This window comes from Trachymyrmex cornetzi, unplaced genomic scaffold (assembly GCF_001594075.2).
Source record: "Trachymyrmex cornetzi isolate Tcor2-1 unplaced genomic scaffold, Tcor1.1 scaffold487, whole genome shotgun sequence".
Classification (NCBI taxonomy): Eukaryota; Metazoa; Arthropoda; class Insecta; order Hymenoptera; family Formicidae; genus Trachymyrmex; species Trachymyrmex cornetzi.
Window position 1 is genome coordinate 58,063 of NW_017299695.1, and position 11,460 is coordinate 69,522.

Below are 11,460 nucleotides of genomic sequence, written 5' to 3' on the forward strand. Positions count from 1 at the left end.
GGTCAATTTCTTACTCTTACTTCTTACTCCATGTATTGTAGACGGGCCTTAAGAAATTGACCAGTCACAGTCAAATGTGAGAAGAATACTCGACTGTGATTGGTCAATTTCTTACTTTTACTTTTTACTCCGTGTATTGTAGACGACGCCTACGGGGCTGTGCACAATGAAAGGAATAAGGAACAGAGAGAATAAGGGGCTCCGTACAATAAAAGGAACAGGGAACAGAGAACAGGAACAGAGAATAAGAATTTCAACCTATCAGAAATCATGTATTGTGGAAATACACACTGCGTATTCCACAATACATGATTTCTGATAGATTGAAATTCTTATTCTCTGTTCTCTGTTCCCTGTTCCTTTTATTGTGCGGAGCCCCTAAGAATTTCAATCTTCAAAAATCATGTATTGTGGAATATACAGTTTCTGATAGCTTGAAATCCTTGAAATTCTTGTTCTCTGTTCCCTGTTCCTTCCCAGTGAGAAATGATAATGGAATCGACATCGAATCGATTCCATATCGATTTTATCGTCATTTCTCACTGGGCTATTCTTTTCATTGTGCGCAGGCTCTAAATGCTATGAAACAAAAAGAAGTAGGGATGATGATAGGCAAAATTGGTCGAAACATAAAATTCGACTCCAGGCCTGCATTAGAACATGTTAGAACACGATATACGAAACATTTCGCTCGTGCTCATCTTGAAAGTTTGAAAGATCAAAAGTTCTCGACACTCGATTCATGCTGTATACACGTGTATACATTACACCGGCTACGCAACACATGAGATCAGTGCATGTACATTATCACAGTAAATATCAGTAAAGTAAATAGTTAATATCACATATCAGCAGGGTTGGGTAAGTTAATGTTTTCTTTTTAAACTAAATTAAGTTAAAGTTAATGGTTTATCAAATTAATAAAATTAAGTTAAAAGTTGAAGAAATAAAGAATTAACTTACAAGGGAAACACCAGGTGACGGGGTCGGTGATTTTTATGCGCTTTTTACAGGCTGTTCTTGAGCGAAAAAAAAAAATCGACACGTGTCCGGCCGTTTCAGCCATAGTTTGGTCCATATAGTTTCGAAGAAATCGATTTTTAAAATAATTATTGTAGTAATTTGAAAATCGTACTGTATAAAAGAAAATATCAGTATCTTTATAAATTTAATTTTAATTTAATGTTATTTTAATTACTTTTTTTGATTGTAATGAAATTTCATGAAATTACACATTGGTATTATCGCCGACGAGATACTATTAAAGACCGAAATCCTTACGGGAGTTTGCGTCCTTGTGAATATTGAAGTGATTAAGAGTTAAAAACTGATAATATTGTACTAATTTTATGATTTATTAGTTTAATATATAGATGTATTTATGCATTTATAACTCAATAATACTCGATTTTTCTTTAAAATTGAGATTTCAGTGTTATCATCAAGTTTGATTATCAATAAAGATGATAATTGTAGAGAAAAAATTGTGATTTTTTTGCAATATATAGGATATTAGAGCTTTACAAGTATGTATATTTATTTATGGGATATTTATGTAATAAAAAATCATGAATTTAATAATGCATGAGCCAAATATTTATGTTAATAATAGCAAATTTATCAATTGTCGGTAATGTCAGCGTTCTTGAATTACCTCCGGGCCCTTGGGGCCCTTTTTATACCGCCGAAAATTTGCCCAGGGTTGACGGTCTTTAATAATATTTCGTCGGTGGTAATAATTTCCAATTTCTAATTTCATCAGAAATCGTAACAATTTTTATTACAATTTTATTTATGCGTTTATGTGAATAACAACGACGAAGATAACGAATACGATAATAATAAATATTCCATAAATATGTATTTAATTATTTATAATACTAATATGTAATTTCATGAAATTTCATTACAATCAAAAAATAATTAAAACTAATAGCATTAAATGAAATTTATAAAGATACTGATATTTTTATTTATACACAGTACGTTTTTCAAATTATTACAATAATTATTTAAAAAATCGATTTCTTCGAAACTATAGGCCAATGGCTGAAACGGCCGGACACGTATCGTTTTTTTTTCACTCAAGAACAGCCTGTATAAAGCGCATCGAAATCCCTGATCCTGTTTTCCTTGTTAGTAAAAATTAAGTTAAGATTGAATTAACTTAAGTTCAAAAAAAAGTTAATTTAAAAAAAATTATTTTTGAGATCAGAATGTCCTAATTTTTCTTATAATGAGATTACTTCAAATAACACTTACAAATATATATAGATTATTAGGTAAATTTAATTTTATATTTACACGAAAGTTACTTATATATAATAAAAGTCACACTATAAGGCGTTTTCATAAAATCTTGCAAGAGAGAAGGGTACATGTTTGTATTATTTCTCTTTCTTTAACCTTTATTTAACTTTCTTTAACTTCTCAAAACGACTTATGCATGTTTACGACTACATCGATTAGATATATTTGTTATAAAGACAAATGTAAAAATTTAGAAAATGGGTGGATATGCAGTACTGTCTACAACAATTCTTCATCTAAGGCTCATTTCATATTTATGTTACTGAAATATAACATTTATGATACCTAAAATAAGTGTGATTCAAATATAAACGGGAAGTGACAAAACCTAGCCAGCCAATAAAAACTGGCTACCGTATGGTGTGACTCTTATTATAGTTTCTCATCATAAAATCATTGAACTTTTTCTAAATTAATTCTCTAATAATTAAGACTTTATAAAAAAAAATATTAGCATTAAGAAAGGTAGAAAAATTTTTTAATTTAAGAAAAGTTAGTAAATTAAAGTTTAAAAATAACTAAATTAAATTAAAAATTAATGCATTTAAAATTAATTAAGTTAAGTTAAAAGCTATTAACTTTTTAACTGTTTCTTTTAACTTTTTGTTAACGTTTTAACTAGTTACTACCCAATCCTGCATATAAGTATATTAATATAGAGCCGTAAGCCGTAATAGCTTTAACAAGCGACTTAATTCGCAAAATATTCGCAATTTTAGGAATCAAATCGTAATCTACTTGAAGCGTGTCGCAAATTATTGTCAGCGAGAGAAATCCTGTGAAATGTCTCAGCCGTCCAAGCCATTATTTGAAGAAGACAATCAGATGATACGCCGCATTCTTCAGAACGAAGGCCTCTCCCCGGAAGTGGAACTTCGGCGACCGAAACATCAGTTGTTTTCAGTTATCACCAATTGCCTGAAGTTGCAGCAGGAGCGCAACATGGTCATACTCAAGGACTTGTTCACCATACTGACGGAACAACAGAGAGAGTCCACACGTACCTCCGCTGCCTCCGCATCGACGAAATGTATAGACCATGTCGTTACGAATAAGCATGAGGATAAGCATGAAGATAAGTAAGTATGATATAAATAGGGAATTTTTGCAATAATGTGAATCCAGATACGGTGAACACTAAAGTTATTCTTTTCTTAATTAGTTGTTAAGACCCAGTAGCATGATGGAAGAGATGACATGGTGTGTGCAGTTGGACAGTGTCTCTGTCTAAATCTCTGTCCTTTTCGTTTATGGACTGTTCATAATAGGAAGGGCTATCTTTTCGTTTTACTTAAAAACTATTTACTAGTTAGATAAAAACTTACGAAATTTTTTAGAGATGTCAAAGAATTACAAAGTTCTATTTTATCTGAGATACTGAAAATTATTGTAAAGTTGATATGTACTCTAAGACTGATTATTTACTAAATATAAACTTATTTCTTTTTATTACATATTGCTATTTTATCATTCCACTAAATTTACAATTTACTAATTTCCTCATTTTTTTACATGTTAATAAAGTCACTTATATCATTATATGTACATTTATTTTAGTAGTTCCAATACATCATTTGAAAAAAAACGCGTTATTCTATTTCAACACCGTAAATTAAACAAATTTAATAAACTTTAATATCCGAATAATTTTTTGTTTTCAAATATATGCAATACTCGTTTTCTTGGAATAATTTTCTTTGAATGAAAAAAACCGTAGATAAAATTATTCATGCTAAAATGAATTCTAAAATATATTAATTTTTTTTCTATATGTTTACTGTTGCTTATGTATCATGAACATATGTGTTGAAGAATAATCAAGGATTTTTCGAAATGTGTATCAGCAGAAATAATTATATAACGTACATTCAAACATATTTATGTTCCTTGGCAATACATTCTGCAGATAAGAATATTGATAATGAATATTATTTTCAGTAATATTGATACATTAATTGCCAAAGTTAAAGAAAGGATAAGATACTATTTGTAATCAAATGGTCAAGTTAAAAGCAAAATTTGCGAATTATTTTAGAGAAAGGAATAAATGGACAGTTCTTTGTTTAGATATTATTTACCTACTATATTAAAAATGCAGAAAATTAATTTGTAATATAAAATTTATTAAAATTATAGAAATTTTTTGGGGTATGTGTCATTAAAAAAGAAACACGAAAATTTCAAGCGCATTATGTTTCGCCATAATTCCTAGAATTCTAAAAATTTATTATGTTCTAATCTAGTTTTCCTCAAAACGCTTTATTCTACAGATTTTTTATCTTTTAAAATAAATTAATTATGAGATATTACAAAATGATAATAATATATGCGTAAAACTTTAATTTTGACAAAAAATTATATTTATGTTAATTGTCTCCATTACGAACATACGTATATATTTTTCATACTTAAATAAAAAAATACAATTTCTATTATATTCAAACACAATTATGTTCAATTCAAATATAACATAAACATTATAACGAACATAACTGAAATGAAGGAAATAATATAATATTGAACCAGTGTTTTGTAATGTAAAAATCTTTTTATTTTATTATCAATGTAAGATCACAAAAATATTTCTTTCAAGGATAGATTATTATGGCACAAAACATCTCAATAACACATTGAATAAGGAAAAAAAATTTATATATATATGTAACTATAATATAAAAATATATTGTAGCCAGCACCAAAGAATGTAATCTTGTAAAAGTAAGTGCAAGTGTAAGCAGTGAGGAACATAATTTTATAAAAGATAATGCAAAATATAAAATTACGTATCAGATAAAAAAAGAAAAAGAATCCATAACTTAATCTATCGTTTCTTAGATTTTAATCTTGCCTCGTGTGCCTAAGTCGTTATGATTTATTCCTGAATAATTTCATTTTTCACCAAGCTTTTTTCCGTCAGCTTTCCCAACGTCAGCCTGTCCCATGCCAACCTGTCCCACATGATCAGCCTGTCCCATGTTAGCAGAACTCGCGTCAACCTGTTGCACTTCAGCTTGTCCTGCACCAACAAATCCTGCATCAGCTTGTCTATTATCAATCTGTTCCGTGCCAATCTGTTCCGGACGAATCTGTCTCGTATTATTAGAAGAAACGGCCGATTGTCTGCTCTGCTCGATCTGGATCACCTTTTGATATGTCTTCAAAGGTATCGTGATCGTCAAGATGCCATCACTCGATGTCGAAGATATATGCAAATAAATATCATGTTATATGATCGATGTCGGTGTTACCAGGTAATAGATATCGTATCACGAAAAATTTTATCAAATACACATTAATGCTTGTGAATTACGGATGAAACTCCGTACAAATCATGGAAAACTCTAGGCATCGATCGTTGTGAATGATCAATCGCAACGTGGTCAAATGAGACACTTCCGCGAAATACACGAGTCTTGAACGATATTTTTTACAGTATTTGTTAACCACTGATTGATCTTTTACTACTTACGTACTAAAAAAAATATCAAATATAAAATATCAAGTTCAACCTGCCAAAATGTTATAATAATTTTAAATGTGGTGTAAAAAAATCAAGTGGTCGTTTATATAAAAAAAGATAAGATAAGATTGCCTCCAAATTAAAACAACACAGCGTTATGTGTAACTTGTAATCTAGTGCCATATGTGCGACTGACATGTCAAGTGTTGATGAGGTATCAGACATATAGAAGATGCGTTTTCAGTGGAATTGGCGAACAGTCTGTGAATAGATCGCGAATTGTTTTATTTCTGATCGAACATTTATTCCTGAGCAGTTTGCAAACGGTTAATAAGTAATTCGTGATTGGTTATAATTTTTTGATCGGTTGTTGTTTGTAAGTAGTTCGATCTTTACAAGTTTTTTTTTTGTTCTAAGAACGGTAAGATCACGAAAAGAAAGAGAAATGGATATGATAGATTAATAATCGATTATTCTCTCTCTCTCTCTCTCTCTCTCTCAAATAATTAATCAATTATTTTTTAGTCTTAAGAATCGACAGGAGTGACAAATAAGATCTGTATCTTGATTGTACTATAGTAAAAGAATGCAATTGATTTATAATCGCGTCTATTTAATGTAATAGGTTTTTAAATAATCAATTATGATCATCCCACGAAGAAAACGACAAAATTTAAAGTGAACCACAGCATGTTTAATTTTCGTAAATATTCGAGAACGGATCGCGAACTTCTTACACGCACCGTTTACAAATAGATCGAACAGTGTTTGCGAACAATTCGTCAATATAGTTGACGAACTATTTCCCGATGATCATGCATTTTAAAGATTAATAATTTTTCTCATTTTTCAACTAAGCCATTTGAAACATTTAAAATACTTTTCTGTTTTGTACTTCTATGTATATTTTTGATCAATTTATAGTTAAATTTTTTTACAGAAATCTAATATTAGCCAACTTATTATTGAAAGATAGTAATTAATTTCTTATTTAGAATACTAAAGGCACTGAACAGTATATTGTTTTCAATACTTGAAATAAATAATTTATTATTACAGTATTAAAAACTGTCAGTATTAAATTTCTGTAAAGGTTGCGAAGAAAATAATTTTTTAACAAATGAAAAATTTTTGTTAATTAATTTTTAAGTAAAAAGAATCAAGTGGAGAGTTTACAGATTGTTTTCTAATTTTTATTTATATCTATTATTTATTAATCTTTATTTATCAATATAAATAAAGTTAAAGTAATAGTATGTTATTTTTTGTATTCTTCGTGTTCTTTTGAATAAAAAAAGAAATCTTTTAAAGGAAATTTTTTAATAAAAAGAAATGTAAGTATATATAATAAATATATGATATCTAAAAAGAATTATTCGTCAATTTTTCTATCTTATCAATTAAAAATTCTGTTTTTTAATGTTTTCTTCTTTTGTACATATTTTTTAAATAACAATCGACTAAAATGTTTAATTATGTTTAAACGTTTAATTATGTTTAATTAATCTGATACCTCGTTTAAAGCAGACGTACGCGACGGATGCCATATTGCTTGCAAAATGGGTCGCGCTCTGATTGGCGCTCAGAAATTGAACGAGTGCGCAGCATTGGAAATGCTACATCTTAGCTCATGTTCAGATTCCCACCCGGGTTCTCCGAGTATCATGCCATCCTTGTTTAACGTTCGGTAAATAACAAAGGTAGAGTGATACCTGGGTGGCACTCGGGAATCTGAACATAGCCTTGCTTTTTACACCATGCTTGTGACTGCAATTTCCTCCGCAATTTTACAACTGACTGATAAAGTCTTTGTAAGAGATACATATATATTATTAATCTTGGAAATATATATATCTTTCTCTATTGTACATATATACATGAAATAAAACTACGAATTTTAATTTCAGATATCTGAACAGGATTACTCACATTTTGTGCATGTTAGTTATAAAATGCCTACCACATGCAGTGCTCCAAGATGCACGAACTCTAATAAAAACGGATATTGTTGCACAATGTTTGCCCAAGATCCTAAATTGAAACAAAAATGGATTGATGCTGCTGGAATTCCTGATTGGAAACCATCAAAATCAGCTGTACTGTGTGAGGTTGATACCGAAGCGTGCATACAAATGTTTTACACTATAACTCCCATAAACACCAACAAAAATATCAATGTTATAATTTCTCACTCAATATCAATACATTAAATTCAATATAATACGAGTCCATGTAACGGTTACATAATTGCGTGAAAAATTATAATATATTAATGTTACGTTAATGATAGTTGGTGGGACATATATTTTTCTCTAATGTATATCTCTTATTTCTTAGGTTCATTTTCATTCATCAGAAGTATTCCGCATTGGTAGGAAAAAACTTATAAGGAAAGGTGCTATACCAATTTTGTTTTGTAAATGTCAACAACCTATGAAAAGGAAATCTCTTATAGAAATTCAACCAGAACAGCAATGTAATGAATCATTTCTTCCTCACAAAAAAACAGAATTAAGGAGTGATCACTCATATGTTGCTACAGAAAAAAAGAGATATAGAAAACAGTATGTAATTAATGAATTGCAAGAACATAATTATTTTTCTCTTTCAAAAAAAAGAAAACTTTTTGAGTCACGTAAGAAGTATGTCCATACTACACATTGTGTTACAATGAAAAAACCCATTGATATAAATACATTGGAGACATATCAATAACCTAAAGAGGAAAATTTTACAGATCAAATTCTAATCTAGACATAAATATATCATCAGAATGTACTGCAAGCCAAATATTGATGGAGAGTTTATCTAGTCGAGAAGAATATGAAATATTATTTTCTAAAAGAAAAATTAAAAATAGCTGAAAAAGAAAGCGAGCCTAAAAAGTAGAGTTAATGACTTAGAAAAAAAATCGAGAAATATATATAGAAATAATCAATATAGTTTTTAATAAAGAGATCAACAAAGAGCAACTGTAAATGATACCACAAGAAGTTCCAAGTGGTCAGATGAAACAATCAAAAAAGGATTAAACTTGCATGTGAATCACATGGTTATAATCAGATAATTGCACTTGTTGCTCCATTTCCTTCATTGAGAACTCTAAGAAATAAGATACAGCATATTAAATTTGAACCTGAAATATTAAAAAATGTTTTTAAATATCCGGAGTTAATCGTTCCTCATATTCCACCTACATGGAAAATTATTTGGAACTAGTATTTAATGAAATGGTGATTAAAGAGCAAATTGATTTTGATACAAGTACAGGAGCATATATTGAAAATGTGACATTGCCTGGCAATACAAATAAATTAGCATGTAAAGCTTTACTTTTTCAAATGTTTGGACTTGGTTTTCATTGGAAGCAGTATGTAGCTTATCACTTTACATCATCTTATTCAGTAAATGATGTAATTTTTTTTAAAAAGGTTATTTTAGAAATACTCCAAAAATGCTATCGTGTAGATTTGGAAGTAATTGTATTGGTTTGTGATATGGGAAATAGAGGATTGCTCACAAAATTAGGATTTAAAACTATCAAGGCAGATATAACATTATAACACGTCCTTGCGATCTAGAGGTCATGCCGCAGTTGATTCCAGATCGTGTTCATGTTTTTAAAAATTTGAAAGAAATGGCTATGAAAAATCAATTTATTTACTTACTAAGATGTTATAGAACTCTACAATTTACCTAGTAATGTTGTTAATATGGGTCATTGAATGTGACCCATAGGTTAAATTCATATCAGTCTCAAAATTGCATGGAGATCAAACTTGTGCCTAAATTAAACAAAACAGTATTAACCCTTCCGTCCACTATGGGGGTCTTTTTCGACCCAAGCGAAATTTCAAAGTGCTGTAACTTTTGAAAACGGGCACTGAAGGCGCCATATCCCCTCCCTGATTGTTACTCGCTAATTATGATATTATGATTGGGACTTCAAGTTGAAGGTTGAAAGAAGTTCCATGAATTTTTTCAGATTTTTTAAAGCACTTTTACTGGTCCAAAAAACGCCAAGACGATAACGACCCCCGTAGTGGACTGAAAGGTGCCGAAAAAACGTAGTGGACGGAAGGGTTAAGACTAAATTTTACCGATCAAATTTTCGGTAAAATAAAAGTCACAAATTCAACTAGAGTTATAAATTATTCCACTGCATCTGCATTAACATTTTTAATCCAAAAAAGTGATGGACTTCCGCAAATGAAAACAACAATCTAGTTTATCAGATTGATTAGGAAATGATTTGACGTAATAACCGAAAGAAACCTACGCCATGCTTTAAATTTTCACAACCTTCAAAAATATGATATAATAGAACTTCTAAAACTAGTATGTCATATTTTCAAAAATACGAAAGCTGGAAAGTTTATAGAAACCATCTCAGACCCATGTAATATCTTTCTCTCTAGTAATATTTACCACGAAATCAATGATTCAGCTACAAGATCGTCTTTTAAACGAGAAAGTTTCTTTTCTTTTTTCCAAGACGAGCAAGTCAAGATAGTTTGGAAAGTGGTTTTGGAAACGTACGTAAAGGATGCCAACAGCTCTTCAGTTTAAATACAGACTAACATATGTATATAGCAGGAAATCACGCAATACCTACCTCTAGTTATACATACAATAAAGCATATCTTCCCTTTTGAATGCATTTCTAACTAAATTAAATGAAAAAGAACAAGCACATTACGATTTCCCTAAATTAAATAGTTGCGAGCCTATGTCAAAGCACTATACAACAAATATTTTATAGAATGTGTGGATATGTTGTTTTCAAATTGAGGAATTTCATCAAATGTGAAGATTATTACTTGAAATTGCAAGATAATTCTGATTTGACGTTTACACCATCCTTTTTATCTGCCTTTATAGCTATTTTAGATTATACTCCTGGAGCTCAAATAGGAATTAGTAAAGAAGTGTTTGATATTCTTGAAGAGGCAGAAAGAATTATATGGAAAATCAAGTCCAAATTATTTCTCTTAGACAAGACTTTGAATGACAGTTTAATATCTTATCTTCATACTGCTTTGAAATATCTCCCTTTAAGCATTTGTCATTATATTAGGGACAAATTAATATCTCGATTTGTGTCAATGCGTGTAAAACAATTATTGGTAACTCTGAGTGCTACAAAAATATGAACAAGAATATATCATCAGCTTTTGGAAGTAAGACGATGGGAACAGGAATATTAGCTGATAGATTCAAACAGAAAAATTATGCACGAAAATATTGAGTTGAAGATAAAGTTATTTTTTAGATTAAAGCAAAACATATTTTGTGTGGGTATTATAGTTATTTTATAATATCATTTTCATTTATATGTTAAATTTAAAATGACTAATGATCTCAATGATATTCTTGATTGTTTGTAGTATCTTTTTTTTATTCGTTTAAAGTTATTCTATGTTATTGACGGTCATTTTATGTGATTGAATTATCAGTATTTTTCTTTTCTTATTATAGATATGACAATGTATGATAAATGTATCTAATATATATATTTTCAAAATTTACATTGAATAAATATCTTATACTTTTCTTGATTAATGACTTATATTTATATTTTTCATGACGTTTATAATTAATGTTTTATTTTAAATAATAGTCTATGAAAGGGCAATGAGCTTAACATGATGACAGTGCAACTAAATTTTTAATTTTACAATATATAAAAT

At 29.5% G+C, this 11,460-nt stretch overlaps 2 protein-coding genes across 2 annotated transcripts; both read left to right on the forward strand.

Annotated features, from left to right (window-relative positions):
* The first annotated feature begins 659 nt into the window (after positions 1-659).
* On the forward strand, positions 660-3,602 carry LOC108765369 (uncharacterized). The gene is made up of 3 exons (XM_018514048.1): positions 660-861; positions 3,030-3,389; positions 3,473-3,602. The coding sequence occupies exons 2-3, from the start codon at positions 3,094-3,096 to the stop codon at positions 3,477-3,479; spliced, it is 303 nt and encodes a 100-aa protein (XP_018369550.1). The 5' UTR covers positions 660-861; positions 3,030-3,093; the 3' UTR covers positions 3,480-3,602.
* A 3,904-nt stretch (positions 3,603-7,506) lies between these two features.
* LOC108765368 (THAP domain-containing protein 2-like) lies at positions 7,507-11,049 on the forward strand. The gene is made up of 3 exons (XM_018514047.1): positions 7,507-7,581; positions 7,678-7,878; positions 8,108-11,049. The coding sequence occupies exons 1-3, from the start codon at positions 7,528-7,530 to the stop codon at positions 8,483-8,485; spliced, it is 633 nt and encodes a 210-aa protein (XP_018369549.1). The 5' UTR covers positions 7,507-7,527; the 3' UTR covers positions 8,486-11,049.
* The last annotated feature ends 411 nt before the right edge of the window (positions 11,050-11,460 follow it).

Excerpts from the sequence above, each read along its gene's own strand:
- LOC108765369 (XM_018514048.1), top strand. The coding sequence starts at position 3,094 with ATGTCTCAGCCGTCCAAGCCATTATTTGAAGAAGACAATCAGATGATA.
- LOC108765368 (XM_018514047.1), top strand. The coding sequence starts at position 7,528 with ATGCTTGTGACTGCAATTTCCTCCGCAATTTTACAACTGACTGATAAA. Across the intron at positions 7,582-7,677 it reads AACTGACTGATAAAGTCTTT|ATATCTGAACAGGATTACTC; the intron begins GTAAGAGATACA and ends TTTTAATTTCAG. Across the intron at positions 7,879-8,107 it reads AATCAGCTGTACTGTGTGAG|GTTCATTTTCATTCATCAGA; the intron begins GTTGATACCGAA and ends CTTATTTCTTAG.